This window comes from Miniopterus natalensis, chromosome 17 (genome assembly GCF_054644295.1).
Source record: "Miniopterus natalensis isolate mMinNat1 chromosome 17, mMinNat1.hap1, whole genome shotgun sequence".
NCBI classification, from domain to species: Eukaryota; Metazoa; Chordata; class Mammalia; order Chiroptera; family Miniopteridae; genus Miniopterus; species Miniopterus natalensis.
The window spans coordinates 9,757,751-9,774,812 of NC_142097.1; the positions used below are offsets into that span (position 1 = coordinate 9,757,751).

A 17,062-nucleotide genomic window follows, 5' to 3' on the forward strand; every position below is an offset into this window, starting at 1 on the left:
ACCACCCAGATCAAAACAGAGGATGTTTCTAGCTCCCTACATGGCTCCCCCAGTCCAGAGCTACTCACGGGTCTAGCTTTTATAAGAATTGTTTGGTTTTGCCTGTTCTTGAGCTTTGTATCAATGGGATGATAGAGCATGTACTCTTTTACATCTGGCTTCTTTCATGCAACACAACTTTTGTGAGATTAATTCATGTCATAGTTCATTCTTATTTTTAATCTCCGGGTAGAATGATTATACTACAAATTATATGTCCATTCTTTAGCTTAGTACTTGGGCCCCAAATGTACTCCAATCGTCTTATTTTTGTAGTCAACCCCAATCCTTCCTCAGCTGATCCTGGCTCAGCAGGAAGCAACAAATGCTCTCCTCTCCCATTCCTGGTCATCTCTCCTGAAGCCTCCCTGCGCTCTAGGGCCCCTGGGCTCTAGCTGCATCATCCAACACCCCACTTTTGTGGGCTCTGGGCCCTGGGTAGAAGGGTGGGCCAGCCTTCCTGCTGAGGCCGCCACCTGTTCCATTTCCCAGACGGGAATGGCCCGGCAGCAGGCCAGCTGCACAGCGAGTTTGTGCTGTACCCTCTCCCCTAGCCCCTGCCCACTGGGACCCCCAGAGCTGATGCAGGTAACTGACTGCCCATGGCTCTGCTTAGCAGGGTGCCCAGCTTTGCAGCCCATGGAGGCGGGCAGGAGGAAGGAGCTTATTAGGCTGATAAAGATCTGGGGGCCCCGCCCAGTCCCCTCCCCCAACTTCCCTGGGGCCCTGGCTCAGGCTGGACTGGCTCCCCCACCCTGAAGTCTTCTTCATCTCAGGCATCTTCCACCCGCCCTCTCAGAGGCAGGCGCAGCGCCCTGCCTCCTGTCCCTCCCGCCAGCGCCCAGAGGGCCTGCGGCGCGCACACCTGCTCACCCGCCAGCAGCAGCGCCTCACGCCGCCGGCCTGGCTCCCGTCGCCCGCTGAGGGCAGCAGTTTCTCCGGGTCCCGGGCTGCTGGGGGCCAGTCCTCCTTGCCTCACCTCGCCCCCTGGGCAGGCTGGCCTTTCCACTCCTCTCCGGGTCTGGCTTCCCCTGCCTGGCGTGGGTCCGTGCAGCGCTCCACGGTGTTTGGCACTGAGCTCCCCTTCTTGCTTCCTGAGGAGCAGCCATGGCCACATACAAAGTCAAAGTGGCCACTGGGGATGACCTGTTGTCGGGAACAATGGACTCCATCTCACTGATCATCGTGGGGACCCAAGGGGAGAGCCACAAGCAGCTGCTGAACCACTTCGGGAGAGACTTTGCAACTGGGGCGGTGAGCATTTGTGACTGTGAGTGTGGTGTGTGTATGTGTGTATGGTGTATGTGGTATGTGTGTGTATGTATGTGTGAGTGTGTGTGTGTGGTGTATGTGTGAGTGTGGTGTGTGTGTATGTATGTGTGACTGTGTGTGGGGTTGTGTATATATATGTGAGTGTGTGTGGTGTGTAGGTATTTATGTGTGGCATGTGTGTGTGTGCATGTATACGTGTGAGCGTGTGTGGTACATGTGAGCCTGTGTTTGGTACATGCGTGTATGTATGTATGTGGGGGAGTATCGGGGGCATAAGGAGGGAAGGAGGGGTGCAGAGGAGGGAGACAGAGCTTGGCTAGGAGAGGCTGGGGAGCTCTGGGGGACATCTGAAAGCAGTGGGGCTCCCAGGGTGACTCTGGATGCCCCTTGCCACAGACCTGGCTCCCAGCCTTCCCTGGTCTTGGGGCCATCCTTCTTCTCGCTGGCTGGTCACTTCCCACCCCTTCTGGTCATTCCTCATCTCCTTCCCTCCCCTTTCTCTCCTCTTCTCTCTCCCTTTCCCCTCTCTCACCATTTGCCCCGCATCCCCCCTCTCTCCACACTCCCCTGCTCCCTTTCTCTCTCCTTCCTCACCCCCTTCCCAGTCCTTTCCTCCCTCCTTTCCCTTCTCTCCCCCCCTTCCCCCTATTCTCCCCCACTCTTCCCAAGTTAAAGTGCATCATAACTGACTTCCAATGACATCGGACCAGCCTGTCCGTTGGGGGCCTGCCTTCTCCATGATGGAAGCACTGTTTGCTGGGCCCTCAGCCCTCAGACCTGATTTTGAGTCGAGTTCAGTGACCTGCTGCTACGTGGCCTTAATAGGTCACTCTGTCTATGTGGCTATTTTAAAATCACTACATCTTCATTGATAAGTGGGAGGAAAGGGGGCTGGCTGGACAGCTTCTGCCCACTCTAAGACTGCAGGGTCTTGGGGCCGTGGACCCCACTGGGACAACAGACCCTGGGGATCTGCATGGCTCCCGCAGCCTCAGACGACTGGGGAGGTGAGCGAGAGGATGGGCCTCAGGAGCTGGGAGCAGAGAGACAGAGAGTCTGGGTCCTGCCCAGCCCTGGGTAGATGGGCCCAGCAGGGGACAGTCAGGTTGGACGGTGGGGGGAGAGCCAAAGATCAGGCCACCCCAGTCCAGGAGGGGAGCAGCGTGAGCGAGGCCTGGGTGAGCAGCCAGAGCAGTGGGGAGCTGGGGCGCCAGGGCTGAGTCCCGCATGCTCAGCCGCCCGGCCCGCGCCCTGCCAGGTGGACGAGTACACCGTCCAGTGCCAGCGGGACCTGGGAGAGCTCATCATCATCCGGCTGTACAAGGAGCGATACTCCTTCTTTCCCAAGAACTCCTGGTACTGCAACTATGTGCAGATCTGTGCACCTAACGGCCGCATCTACCACTTCCCCGCCTACCAGTGGATGGATGGCTACGAGACCCTGGCTCTGCGGGAGGCTACAGGCAAGCTCTCACCACCCCACCCCATGCCGTTGGGCCCCTCCAGCGTGGCCACCCTGGACTCCCCACCAGCTAGCCAGGTGCCAGCCCCACAAGGACTCCTGGGAACTCCTGCCGCTCTCACATATTCCTCTTAGTCATCGCTGCCCTGCCAGACCCAGCTCGGGTGACACCCCAGGAGCAGAGATGAATAAGGCATGGGGCTACCCTCAGGGTCTCAGCTCGCAGCTTCCAGCTGAAGACAAGCGTGCTCGGTTACCCCTACCGTCCTTCCCTCCACTCCCACGGGCTGCCCAGCCACTCTGAAAAGACCCCTTGCTACTTTGGATACAGGCCTCAGGATTCTGGTAGGATACCCCATTTGTGCCAAATAGCATGTCCTGCTGCCCCAAAAAGACTCCCTGTCACTCCAGCCGGGTTCTGTCACTGCAACCGGATGCTTTGCTATTCTAATCAGAAGCCCTGGTACTCCAGCCGCTGTCTCGTTTCATTACCAAGGCTGTGAGTGCAACAGTTCTCCGCGGTGCTATAGCAGGAGGCCTTGTGCCTGGCTGTGATGCCCTGGGTTTCTTAATGAGCATTTTTTAAGACTGATAGGATGTTCTATTGCTCCAAAGGACTCCCTAGTACCCCAAGACACCTTATTTCTCTAACAGGACTCACTGCTACTCCCTAAGGTCCCCTTCATCCATCCAGTAAGGCTCCATCCCGCTCACACAGACTGTTGGGGTTTCCCTTGGTGGCCCAGCTGTTTCCCAGTAGCTTGGTTGCTCCCATGGAAGAGGGACAGGATCTGAGTGCCTCACTCCTTATGTCCACCCCTGGCAGCACCCTTGCCTAGAAGGCTTGGGCCAGCTTCCTAATGTGTGGCTGCTACATAGGGACTTCAGGTCTGTCTTTTGTTTCCTCGGCTCCACCACCGAGCTTCCGCTGGCCTTCCTCAGGGTGGGTCGGAGGGGAGAACAGAGCTGAGGGGGCCCAGGCTGGGCCCCCATCTTCCCTGCAGCTGACCACTCTACTCTCATCTCTTATTTCACTATGGTGAGAGCCTTTTCCCAGGAGAAGGGGAAAGGTGCCTGAGCTGGGAAAGGAGAGGCAGGGTGACAGGGGAGCAGGTTTGGGGGAGGGTAGGGAAGCCAAGGGGAGAGTCTTACTGGGTGTTCAAAGCATCTTCCCACAACCATAGGTCTGAGTGGCATGGAAGCTGGGAACAGGCAGGGTGACACTGGGTGGCAAGGTAGGAATGGGGTTAGGTGGGGCAGCTGTCAAGCAACACCAGGGCAGGGAGACTTGAATCATCTGCTGGGCACTTGAAGGAGTGAGGCTCCCACTCTGGAGATGAAGCTGAGCTAGGGCTCTGTGATGCACAACTCCAGGTGGCGCTGTTCACCCAGAATACAACATGAGCTGAGGCAGATGGAGGAGGGAGAGGCTAACAAAGGAAACCTTGACCGAAAATGATGAGGCTACAGTGATGAGCACTTGCCAGCCTGGGACTGCTAGCCAGGATGCTGGAGAAAAGTAGGCATGGATTTGGAGCTCAGCTCCACCATGTACTAGCTGGCTATCTGGGTATACTTCTCAATTCTTTTAAGCCTCAGTGTCCTCATCTGTAAAATGGAGCTAAGAGCAGAACCAAGTTGATAGGGTTGATTTGAGAATCCAATGAGACAGTCTCTAAAAGGAGTTTTGAAAAAGCTTAACAGCTGTTGGTGGTTGTTAGTGGGTAGTGGGTTAGTGATCAGAAAGAGACTGCCTTGGTTCAAATCCTAGCTCACTGTTTTCTCTCTATGTAATATTGATTATTTCTTCCTTGTAAAATAAGCATGACAATATTGTCCCTTAGCTGAAACTGTGGGGGCCAGAGATATTTTAAAATTTAGATTTTATTTGGAAAAGATATACAAATGTGATACACACATATTTTTATCTCTATATCTCCATATATCTTCTGTATATATATATACACACACACCATATGTTATGTGATATATTCAACAGGGCACCACCTAATCAAATATACTAATATTTCTGCGGCAAAAACTATGAATAGTTATACCAAGTGAGTTAAATAAAGACTGTCTATAGTCACAGGTAAGTTTTGAGAAGGCTTTTCCAACCAATTTGTACTTAACTTGTGGAAAAGACAAACCAACCTGATTTGTGTAGCCTGTTGGAATTTGGAATTGTGGAGAGCAGTCTGTGAGCCTATAATATTAGTCACCTGCCTCATAAGGTTGTGCTTGTGTGGATTAAATTATTAATATAAAGAAAGTGGTTAGAAAGTGCTAAGTCACTGTTACTAATATTTCTGTGGGTCTGAAAGACAAACATCCCTGCAGCGAAAGGGTTCAGCTGGAGGGAGTAGAGCAAAGGGGAGGAGGGTGGTCCCTGATCCTTTTTTAAAAAATCCTTACCCTAAAGGGGGAAGAAAAAGAGAGAATCATCCCTTATGTGCCCCAACTGGGCTGGGGATCAAACCCACAACCTAAGTATGTGCCCTGACCAGAAATCAAACCTGCAACCTTTTGGTGTACAGGACAATGCTCTAACCAACTGAGCCACCTAGATAGGGTGGTCTCTGATCCTTTTATCTCAGTTTTTTGGGAGGAGAAACATCCTCCCTCTCCCAAGGTAAGCCTTTCCCATCCTTGACCATGGAGGGCCCCCAGAGCACGCCTGGGAGGCAGAAGCTGAATTCCGATCCCTGAAGTGGGCGGGGGCAGGCAAATGATGAAGGCCTGACTTTGAGCCCCGCTCCCCTTGGCCTCCCTACAGCAAAGACAACAGCAGATGACACCCTCCCAATTCTCCTGGAGCACCGCCGAGAGGAGATCAGAGCCAAGCAGGACTTCTACCGGTGAGGGGAGGGTGGCAGGGGCTGCGGGAGGTCAGGGGGCCAAAGGTGGCTTTGCCCTCTGTGCCTGGGATGGTGCTCACTATCTCAGCTTCTCTTTGCAGCTGGAGGGTCTTCGTTCCCGGCCTGCCCAACTACGTGCACATCCCCAGTTACCACCCTCCTGTCCGGAGAAACCCCAACCGGCCTGAGTAAGAACCTGGGCTGCCCCGGGCCCTCCGATGGGGGACCTCTGGGCTCTGTCCCTTCCTCAAGCCCTGGACTCCAGGTGGCCCCCCCAGACCTGCATTCTTTCCTGCAGGTGGAATGGCTATATCCCTGGATTCCCGATTCTCATCAACATTAAGGCCACCAGGTTCCTGAACTCAAATCTGCGCTTCTCCTTCATCAAGACAGCCTCTTTCTTTTTCCGCCTGGGGCCCAAGTGAGTGAGCTCGAGTGCTAGTGGGGCGAGGGCTCATGAGAAGGCCGCTTCTCTCCCCTGCTCCGTGCCCCCCTCTGCCACAGCCCCAGAGGTTAGAATGGCCAGGAAGGCACGGGGAGCTGCTAACACAAGCCAGAGAACATGAGAGGTGACACTCAGAGACCGAGGCCTATAAAGGCCTTGCGCTATGGGCATGGGGACCCTGAGACCCAGAGACAGAAAGAACAGAGACTTTGAGACTCAGAGACCTAGGTGGGGCGGGGCAGCTCTGCCCCAATTGAGCAGGCACTCGGCAGCCTCTCTGATGGTCTCCCCCTTGAATCCCACCTGCTAAGGGCACTGAAGTTCAAACTCCGAGGCCTGGTGGACTGCAAACAGTCTTGGAAGAGACTGAAGGACATTAAGAAAATTTTCCCTACCTACAAGACTGTCATCTCTGGTATGGGTTGGGGCATCCTTAATGGAACATGGGGAGCCCAGTGATCTCTGGCGGAAGGAACTCCAGACTTGTCAAGGAGGCAGGACCCCCACGTGGGGCCAGTGGGGTGGGAGGAGCAGGAGAACCTAAGGCAGGAGTTGGGAGTTGGGTTGGCGCGCCCTCTGGCGGCTCCTTGGGAAACTTCGCCCTGGGGCGGGGGAGGTGGGGAGGCTGCTTGGTTTTCCTCTCCGGTGCCCGTGGTCTTCCTTTGGCTGGGCCCTTGGCCCCATGCCTCTCTGTCCCCGATGGGGACTAGGTAGCTTCGTGACGTTCCTGCACCATTCCCCCAGAATACGTGGCCGAGCACTGGACAGAGGACAGCTTCTTTGGGTACCAGTACCTCAATGGCATCAACCCAGGCCTGATCCGCCGCTGCACGCAGATTCCAGACAAGTTCCCCGTCACAAACGACATGGTGGCCCCGTTCCTGGGCGAAGGAACGTGCCTGCAAGCGGAGCTGGAGGTGAGGCCTGGTCTGATGGAGAACCTCACAGCCTCCTGGCTTTCCCCTGCCCTGGGCACCCCCTCTCTCCCCACCTCCGCTGCCTGCAGAGTTCCATCCCCCACCCCACCCCAGGACCCCCCTTCTTGGTTCTTGGCCACCCCCTGCATCTGGGGAGCCAGGGCACTCTGTACCCAAGGTGTGGGTCAGGGGTGCCCCGAGTTGGTGCTACCTGCCTGCCCACTGCGGCTCCCTTGCAGAAAGGGAACATTTACCTGGCAGACTACAGAATCTTGGAGGGCATCCCCACCGTTGAGCTCAACGGCCAGAAGCAGCACCAGTGCGCCCCCCTCTGCCTGCTGCACTTTAACCAGGAAGGGAACATGATGCCCATCGCCATCCAGGTGCTTGGGGTGCAGGCCCCACCACTGTGTGAGCGCGTGGCCAGCGTGGGAGCCGATATATGTGCATAAATATGTGTGTGGGCCTGTGTGTGTACTTGTATGCCCTATGTGAATGTGTGGTGAGCTGGTCAGCCTGTGTGTGTGTGTGTGTGTGTGTGTGTGTGTGTGTGTGTGTGTGTGTGTGTGCCTGTGAACCTTACATCCCTGCGTGCCACCTGTTTGTGAGGGTTTGTGCTTGTGTGTGTACCTCTTTGTGTAAGCATGTAGAGTGTGCATGCTGTGTGTGTGAGCATGGAAATACTGAGCTAATCAGACTTGGCAGCTGCCTTCAGAGTTTGGTCTGGCAGAAAATGGAACAGAGGTATTTCCTTCCCAGAGATCCCCACTAGAGTCAAGTCCAAATTAGAAAAAGTCACCCCTCTGGGGGGGGGGGGGGGAGGCACAGTCAAATCCTGATGCTCCTGGCTCATTAGTGGAACACTTTAGGCTAGATTTCAGCCATCTCCTCCCCCAGAGGCTGGGTATCCTTGGGCACTGCACAACCTCTGCAGCTGAATGTGGCCGTCGTGGGGTGGAGATAAGGAATGCTTCTCAGAGGAGGCAGCTTGTGAGCTGGTTCTTGAAGAATCAGTGGGAACAGCCAGGTAGAGAAAGGGACAGGGGAAGGTACTACAGACAGTGGGAACAGCAAGAGCAAATGTTAGGAGGGAGGAAAGAACTTAATGTGTTCAGGGGAACAGAGGGACTGGAATGTAGTGGATGGAGTTTTTACCTCCTCAGACTCCCCTTGGTCTCCCTCCTGGGGGTCCTTGTGTGTATAGGTCTCTGCCCTCACCTAACTCTCCCTCCTTCCCCACTCCTAGCTCAGCCAGACCCCTGGGCCCAATTGCCCCATCTTCCTGCCCAGTGACTCTGAGTGGGACTGGCTGTTGGCCAAGACTTGGGTGCGCAACGCTGAATTCTTCTGCCACGAGGCCATCTCCCACCTGCTGGGGACCCACCTCATTGCTGAGGCCTTCTGCCTTGCTGTGCTGAGGCAGCTGCCCATGTGCCACCCCCTCTACAAGGTATGGACTTGAAGGAAGGAGCCTCTGTGAAGCATCGCTGCCCTCATCTGGCCTCAGAAAGCCACCTCGCTTGCTCAGCAGTCAGAGGGCTCCCAGTTAGACTAGGAGAGGCAGCTGGGGTGGGGACTGCCCAAATGGAGGGGGTCTGATGCTGCAGAACTGGGGGCGCCGAGGTCCTCCGGGGGATAATTTCAGTTCCCTTTCATTGTCCTTGCTTCTCTCACAGCTCCTGGTCCCCCACACCCGATACACCATTCAGATCAACAGCATTGGACGGGCTATCCTCCTCAATGAGGGGGGGCTCACTGCCAGGGTAAGATTGCCCGCAACACCAGCAAGATATTTACTTTCCTTTTGGCCTTTGCAGTTAGACTAAAAGCAGGATTTCCCACTTGTCTTTAGCTCATGAAGGAGCCTGGAGAGGGGACTGGCTAAAGTGGGTGCTGTGTCTACAAGGGCATGGAGGCAGGAGCTGGGTGTGCTAGCTGGAGTGTGAGGATTCCCAGGGGGAGGCAGGTTGGGTGGGAGGGGGTAGATGAGTATCATAACCTGTGTGTGAGGCAGGTGTGAGCTTCATGGGGCAGGCTTGCAAGGAACCCGCTGGCTCCAGCATCTGCCTCCTTCCTGACAGGGCACGTCCCTGGGCCTGAAGGGCTTTGCTGAGTTGATGGCACGGTGTCTGTCAGAGATGACCTACGAGAGCTTCTACCTCCCCAATGACTTTGTGGAGCGTGGGGTTCAGGACCTGCCGGGATATTATTACCGTGATGACTGCTTGGCAGTGTGGGATGCACTGGAGAGGTAAGATTGGGACAGCAGTGGGTGGCAGGGGAGCCTTAAAGCACCTGAGCTTGGGTCTAGTGCCATCTCTGACCTTGACAAGCAACCCTTGCCATCTCTGCCTCACAGGACTTGCCCACCACATGCCTAGGGCAGCTCTGAGGCCAGGGCATCCTGGGAAAGGTGGGGACAGCACAGTTGGGGAGGGCAGGAGGAGGGTCCAAACTGAGGCCCTGTTTCCCGGTCAGGTATGTGACAGAGATCATCACCTACTATTACCCGTGTGACGCAGCTGTGGAGGGTGACCCGGAATTGCAGTCTTGGGTGCAGGAGATATTCAAGGAGTGCCTACTAGGGCGTGAGAGCTCAGGTATGGGCCTGGGCACCCGAGCATCTGACAGGGGTCCAGGGTTTTGGGGCGGGCCCTCTCAGCTGGGCTGGACATGTCTCATTGGAGGCTGAAGGAGGCCAAATCACTGCCCTAGAATTTTAACAGGGTCCTTCCCTGTCCCTTGGAGCAGCAGCATCTTAGAGGGATTGAGGAAGAAAGCATGGCTGGCCCTGTCTGAGTTCAGGGGCTATGAGTGTCTCTGAAGAGACCTGGAGGGGTCCCAGGCCTCCACCAAGAAACAACCTTTGTGGACTGAGAAATGGGGCATGAGCGCAGACAGGAAAGGGCAGAATGTATTACAAGGTGGGGAGCTGGTGGGGAGCTGGTGGGGTGCTGGCAGGCTCCAGAAGGGGGAGAGCATTTGAAGTCGTGCCACGTGGGCACCCACTCAACAAGCATCTATGATGTGACTAACACTGTGCTGGTTACTGAGAAGGCAAAAGGGAATGGGCCGGGTGAAGGTACTGCCCTCAAGGAATTCACAGTCTGGCGGGGTGGTGGTGATGGTGGTCTGTTCAAGTAAATGGGCAGTTACATTTTAGCAGGACTGGTGCAGTTTGTTGGTGGGGATAGGGGCCCAGGGGAGGCACCTAACCCAGATTGGGGAGAGGTGGTGGGTAGAGAGTGGCGGGTGGGTAGTAGCAAGCTAAGATCTAGCTGAGATCTTAGCTAGCTAAGATCTGCCAGATGGAGAGGTTAGCTATGAGATGACAGAGGTGAGGGTAGAGAGTTCTGGAAGCTGCTGACAGGTCCCTGCAACTGGAGCTGAGGGTGGGAGTTGGGCAGGCTCCTGGTGGGGCTAAGGCTGGAGTCTTGAGTAGGGGCCAGGTTGCACAGCGAGGTTAAGGAGTTCGGAATTACTCTGAGCACCACAGGGAGCCATGGAGGGGTTTGCAAGGAGATCAGATTTGCATGTTAGAATATCAGGCTGCACTGGTAGTTAGGAAACAGTTTTGGTGTTCAGGAGGGAGGTGGCAGGGACCTGGCTAAGGTGAGGGCTATAGAGACACAGAAAATTCCAGAGAGTGTTGTGAAATAGAAATGACAGGACTTGGTCACCAGTTTAGGTTTGGCGGTGGGGGAATAGGTGGGGGTGGGGGAGGAGGGGCCAAGGATGACTCAGGTTTAGAGCTTTCAAAACTGGGTAATGGTATGTGTCACTGATCTGGGAGCACGGAGGGCAGAGGGGTTTAGAGAGGAAAATGATAGGTCTGGTTTGAATGTGAGGTTTTTGGAACCTGGGGTCACCACGGGAAGCAAGGCTGGCTGCTTAGGTGGGACAACAGAGAAAAAAAAGCAAGAGCTTGGTTAGTACAAGACCAAGAGCCAGGCTACTGAGAAATCTGTCTGGAGTGAGCGGGGAGCGGATGGAGGATTGTAGTCAGCAGGAGAGCCAGGGTTCTTCCAAAGCCCTTCCTGCCTGAGGCCTGGGGCCGGAGAGCTCCCCTAGGCAGCTGGAGGAGAGATCCGAGGGCCTCCTGTCAGGCAGGTGCCCGGAGCAGGCCTGGAGGACAAGGCCAGCGAGTGTCGCTCGCCCAGCCCTGTGGCCTGGGCTGGGGGGTGGGGCTGTGGCCACAGGAGGGCCCTGCGGGCGGGATGGGGGCGGGAGGTGGCCGCCGAAAGCATTAGCAGGAGGCTGAGCCGGGCTTGCTCGCGCCCTCTACCGGCCGGTCAGGACCAGGGCGGGACTGACTCTGCCCCGCCTTTCTCTCCGCTCAGGCTTCCCCACGTGCTTGCGAACGGTGCCTGAACTGATCCGATATGTGACCATTGTCATCTACACCTGCTCTGCCAAGCATGCAGCTGTCAACACAGGGCAGGTACCTGTGCTCACCAGCCCCCGCCCCAGCCTCAGGCGCAGACCTAACCTCCATCCCAACCCCAAGCTCAAACCCAGCCTTAGTCGGCCGTGACCTCAGTCTGAGCCCCAGTTTCAATCTCAACCTCAATGTAAACTCGAGAGTCCCTGGGTGCTCTCTGAGCCAGAACCCCCCCTCCGCTCCACCTCCAGCTGGAGTTCACCTCCTGGATGCCCAACTTCCCCTCGTCCATGCGGAACCCGCCGATGCAGGCCAAGGGGCTGACCACTCTGGAGACCTTCCTGGACACGCTGCCGGATGTGAAGACCACGTGCATCATCTTGCTGGTGCTTTGGACACTCAGCCGGGAGCCGGACGACAAGGTGCCCTGGGGCCTCGGGGTGCAGGTGGGGGTGGAGGGCTCTGAGCACAGGCAGGGGGCTGGACGCTGGGGGGGCAAGACCGGAGGGGAGCGGCAAGGGAGAAGGGCGGGGACAGAGAGGCTCCCGAAGGCGAAGGGTGGGGGCCAGCGGCTCGGCTCTGTGTCCGCAGCGGCCCCTGGGCCACTTCCCTGACATTCACTTCGTGGAGGACGTCCCGCGCGGGAGCATGGAGACCTTCCGCCAGCGCCTGGCGCAGATCTCGCACAACATCCGCCAGCGCAACAAGTGCCTCCCCATCCCCTACTACTACCTGGACCCCGTGCTGATCGAGAACAGCATTTCCATCTAGGGTAGCTCCGTTAGCCTCGCCTCTCCCCGCCCTGCACCCGGCTATTTAAAAAACAAACAAAAAAACTACAAACACTTCAAACTCAAGCCCTGGGTCTGTGTTTACTGGCGGGAGGGGAGGGCAGGGCAGGGCAGGGCGGGTGCCACGCTCACACTGCGACGCTGTTTCCACCACCGCGGGGGCCCCGGTGGGCGCAGGGCAGTGCCAGGCCTGGGTTCTGCCCCCTGAGGTCCCGCGGGGGAAGGGCCAGGCGACTCCTGCAGGCGGCGATGCGTCAGGCCTCCTCGGGGAAGCCTTCCTCTGGGCAGGTGCCCCGGTGCCGGTGCCTCCGGGGACTGCAGAAGAGACTGCGGGGACCTCCGCCCCATGATACCGCGGCCTCATCGTTCAACCCAGGGCGATTCCGGTCCATCTTAAGTCCCCCAACTTAGGCACCCAGGCCACCAGGGACCCCAAACCACCAGAAAATCCACTCGAAGGCGCAGACCACCACCCGAGCCCCCCACACCTAGGAACCTCCACCACTCTACCTGTCCAACTTGAAACATAAACCTCTCAGACACCTAGGCAAAAGACTGCCCTAAGCCCACCACAGGAACCCCAGACCCCTCTAAGCTCCACCTACTAGGAACCCAGGCCACCCTAAATCACACCTCAGAAACCTATACCACTGCAGGCCATGCCCACCAAAGGGCCCAGCCTAAGTGCCCTTCCAAGTAACCCATTGTTCCCAGACCCCTTCCTCACCCCACCCACTCTCCTAGAACCTGAGACACCTCCCCTCCCCACCGTGGGCCTTGCTTACAGTGTCCTTTGGTTTCATCGGTGATACCCCAGAAGGGCATGAGGGCATGGCAAGTGGGGTTGACCTCAGGGAATGAGGCCACCAGATCTGTCTGATGGGTTGGGGGAACCCCATGGTGGCACTGAATTCATACTGAACCCCTACACTCAGTAAGCACAGGGCCACCAGAGCTCCTGCTAGGTCCATTCCTCCTATGACCCTGCTTGTCCCCCAGGTGTGCTACTGGCTCACCCCACCGCTGTTGATGGCAGCATGTTGGGCTGAGCAGGTGAAGATGGTCATGGTGAAATACTCAACAGGGCGAGTGCAGCTGGACCCCTAGACAGAGGTGGGATGGAGGGAATGGAGCTGAAACCCAAGAGGCTGTTGCCCTGGGGAAGTGGGGTCGAGAGCAGGGGTGGGGAACCTTTTTTCTGCCAAACACCATTTGGATATTAATAACAACATTCGCAGGCTATACAAAATTATCAACTTAAAAATTAGCTCTGAAAAAAGCTAGACCAAATGACTTCACGGGCTGGACCTCCCCCACCCCTGGAGAGGGTGGAAGACTGGGACAAACACCTCACCTGAGCTCATGCAGCTTAGAAGACCCTCCTGGAAGATCTCCCTGACCCACAGCAGGAGTCACAGCAGGAGCCTGAGAAGAAGGCAAAGGTAGTTCCTGGCCCAATCCCCTGTGTCCTGAGAGGACAAGGACCCAGGCCTGCAGCTCCAAGTCCCTGCTCACTGCAGTGTCATCTGGGTAGTAGATGCCTAGGGATCCAGGAATACATGGTGACTAACAATTGGGAGGCTATGCAGCACATGGGATGTGAGTGAGAAGAGTTGCTGAGACCAGCTGCCCAAAAAGGAGGAAATTGAGGCCAAAGAAGGAAAATGGCCAACCACACATTTTATAAACCACAGAGCTGAGCTGCAAACCTGGAGGCCTCATCTCCACCAGGGGGTGCCAACAGAGGGCTTGAGAACCAGAGTTGGTTTGCAGATGCGTTTCAATTGGCTGCCAAATTGAATCAATGGTCAACATTTAAATATTAGAAAATGTCTTGTTTCTTTTGAAACATCTAAAGATCTGGCTGTAGTCATAGCTGAGCTGCCATTGTCTACCAGCCACAGTCCCTGCCCACCTTTCTCCCCTAACTTTTTACTGCTTGCTGACTTGACAGTCATTTACATTTCAACCTTTTGAGCTTAATCAAGCCACAGGGAAGAATTAAACACCCACTGCCACCCCCAGCCCCCACCTGGGACTGGCAGATTGGGTCCATCTCTCCCACTGGTTCCCAAAGGGCAGGGATGGATCTGCCTTGCTCACCATACTTCCAACCCCAGCCATAGTAGGGCTCAGGAAGGGTGTGTGGGTCCACTACTAAGAAGGGTTTTGAGCCCTAGACAGTTTTGCTCAGTGGTTAGAGCGTTGGCCTGCAGACTGAAGGTCCTTGGGTTCAATTCCCGTCAAGGGCACATACCTGGGTTACAGGTTCGATTCCTGGGTCCGGGTGCATGTGATAGGTAACCATTGATGTGTTTCTCTGACATCAATGTTTCTCTCTCTCTCTCTCCCTCTCCCTCTCTCTCTCTCTCTCTCTCTCTCTCTCTCGCTGTCTCTCTCTCTCACTCTCCCCTCGCCTCTTCTACTTTCTCTGAAAAGCAATGGAAAAAATATCCAGGTGAGGATTAAAAAGAAAAAAAGCCCGGCCGGCATGGCTTGAGCGTTGACCTAGGATCCAGGAGATTGCGGTTTGATTCCCAGTCACGGTACAGGCCTGGGCTGTGGGCTCCATCCCGCTCCGTCTCCAGTAGGGGATGTGCAGGAGGCAGCAGATCAATGACTCTCTCTCTCTTTCTCTCCCTTCCTCTTTCTGAAATCAATAAAAATATATTTTAAAAAAGAAAGAAAGAAAGAAAGAAAGAAAGAAAGAAAGAAAGAAAGAAAGAAAGAAAGAAAGAAAGAAAGAAAGAAAGAAAGAAAAAGTCACAGCAGGAGCCTGAGAAGAAGGCAATGGCAATTCCCAGCCCAATCCCCTGTGTCCTGAGAGGATGGGGACAAGGACAGTTCTTTCAGCTTCTCTTGAAGGAGGGTGGAGGTCAGAGGACAAACTGAACCTGGGGGCTGTTCGGGCTCCCCAGGCAGTCATGGGACACACAGGGGCTTGGGACCCCCGGAAAGGGGCATGGGGTGCTACCACTAGTAGGGTCAAGAAAGATATAGCAGTTGCTTTCAAAGGGGTCTAGAAACAAAGAAGGTAAGTGGAACCCCAGTCCCCAGGGGACCACACCCAGGTTAGATCCAAACTTCCTGAGGATCTGAAGCTTTTCCAATTTTGAAGGCCATCTTTAAGAAAAAGAAAATAAAATTGGCTAGGGGGCCTTAGAAGGGGCTTATGCAAGTGAGGGGCCGTGGTTTCAACTTTATTCGCGTTACACTGAACTCACCTCTGCACATGCCCATGTGGACAGGGACCGCCCACCCTGCCACCCCCAGCCAACATCAGCAAGCAGCCCAGTGAGACCAGGGGAACTTCTCCAACAGGTGACCAGTTAAAGCTTCCTCTGTGTTTCTCATCTAAAGATTAAGGGGGCAGGGTTCCCAAGATCAAATTATGTCCCCATGTCCCTCTTCAGATCATGGGGCCAGATTTGGGAGAGGAGAGAAGGAGCAGACATGCACCCCCTGGCTCCTGGCAGGTGTGGTTGGAGCAGAATTTAGAACAGAGAGAAGACTGGAGTTGTCAATTGGATGAAAGTTTTGAAGGCACTGATTGGAGAAATAAAAAACGTGTTCGTGTTCATATCCCACCAAGTCAAAACTCTTTTTTTGTTGTTAATCCTCACCTGAGGATATTTATTTTTCCATTGATTTTTAGAGAGTGGAAGGGAGCAAGGGAGAGGGGAGAGAGAGGTGAGACATCAGTTCGTTGCCTCTGGCATGTGTCCCAACCAGGGCAGGAGATGGAACCTGCGACCCAGGTACGTGCCCTTGACCAGAAATCGAAACTGTGACCCTTCAGCGGGAGGGCCGGCGCTCTAACCATTGAGAATAACAGCCAGGGCAAAACTCTTTTATAATGTGATTACAGAGATGTTGACTTGGAGTTAAAATTGCGTTATTGCAAAAAAGAATCAAGGTGGCCTGAAGCAGGACTGCCTGTAACACAAACACCCCCAGAGCACCCGTGAGAAGCACCTGAGGCCAGAGTCTGAACTCCTGGGTTTGTTTCCTGAGCCCAAGATGTGCTGGACGTGCAGTCTTAGCAAGTCCTTTCACTGCTAGGAGCCTGTTTTCCTGTGTGCAGGATGGTCGTGTGAGGATAGAGGACTAGAAATATGTGCGGATGAGCTTTTCAAATGGCAGGATCAATGTTCCCTGGGAGCAGAATGATAAATACTTGGACAGCATGCCCTCCTCTGAGTCCAGGGCCGAAGACACAGGCTCAGGGAGGATGGGGAGGTGGAATGTCCTTGGTGGAGGTGACAAGGGGCTTTAGTTTGGATGGGTGAGTACCTAGACATGAGAAACAAGCCCACCTGCGGGAGCCTAGGTTTTCCGGACATCACAGCTACCCTTCTCCCCAATTCTACTCCTTCCCCACTCAGGGAGCAGGAAGAGCCATTTGCCCCACACTAATCTCCCTGTCAAAGTCCAGTCACTTACCTGCTGAGTTTAGAGACCACAGTCTCATTTGCATACCTCCTCTGAGGCAGCCCCCCCCCCCCAATTCCTCCACCTTCTAAATGCTGAGTCAGCACAAGACGCCCAACAAGGCTACAGGGCCCTGTGCACTTTCTCACTCCAGGTCCTAACCTTTCCCTGGGTTAGGTTCCCATAAATGGGCTTTTCAGGGACAGTCGCACCACGGAGAGGGCCAGAGGGCCGGGCTGACTCAGCGGAGTCCTGTCTCGGAGGCCGTTCTCTCGACTTGGTCATTCATCCTGCACTCTCCTCTTTCTTCCCAACCCAGCGTTTTCCTCTTTTCTGTCCTGTTAAAGCTGCCTGACCCCCACTGCATTCCATAATCTTTTTGAGGAGTGTCTGTCAGGACAATTTTGATGAAAAAGAACAAAAAAAAACACACCCCACAATTAAATCTGGCTTAAGCAAAGAAACT

The 17,062-nt window shown here is 55.2% G+C and overlaps 1 protein-coding gene across 1 annotated transcript; it reads left to right on the plus strand.

Annotated features, from left to right (window-relative positions):
• The first annotated feature begins 1,146 nt into the window (after positions 1–1,146).
• Positions 1,147–12,165, plus strand: LOC107544536 (arachidonate 12-lipoxygenase, 12R-type). Its single transcript, XM_016222440.2, has 15 exons — positions 1,147–1,293; positions 2,570–2,774; positions 5,550–5,631; positions 5,733–5,819; positions 5,930–6,052; positions 6,388–6,491; positions 6,821–6,993; positions 7,233–7,376; positions 8,240–8,443; positions 8,670–8,756; positions 9,075–9,244; positions 9,472–9,593; positions 11,334–11,434; positions 11,626–11,796; positions 11,966–12,165. Exons 1-15 carry the CDS (start codon positions 1,147–1,149, stop codon positions 12,143–12,145), a joined length of 2,100 nt encoding a protein of 699 aa, XP_016077926.1. The 3' UTR covers positions 12,146–12,165.
• The last annotated feature ends 4,897 nt before the right edge of the window (positions 12,166–17,062 follow it).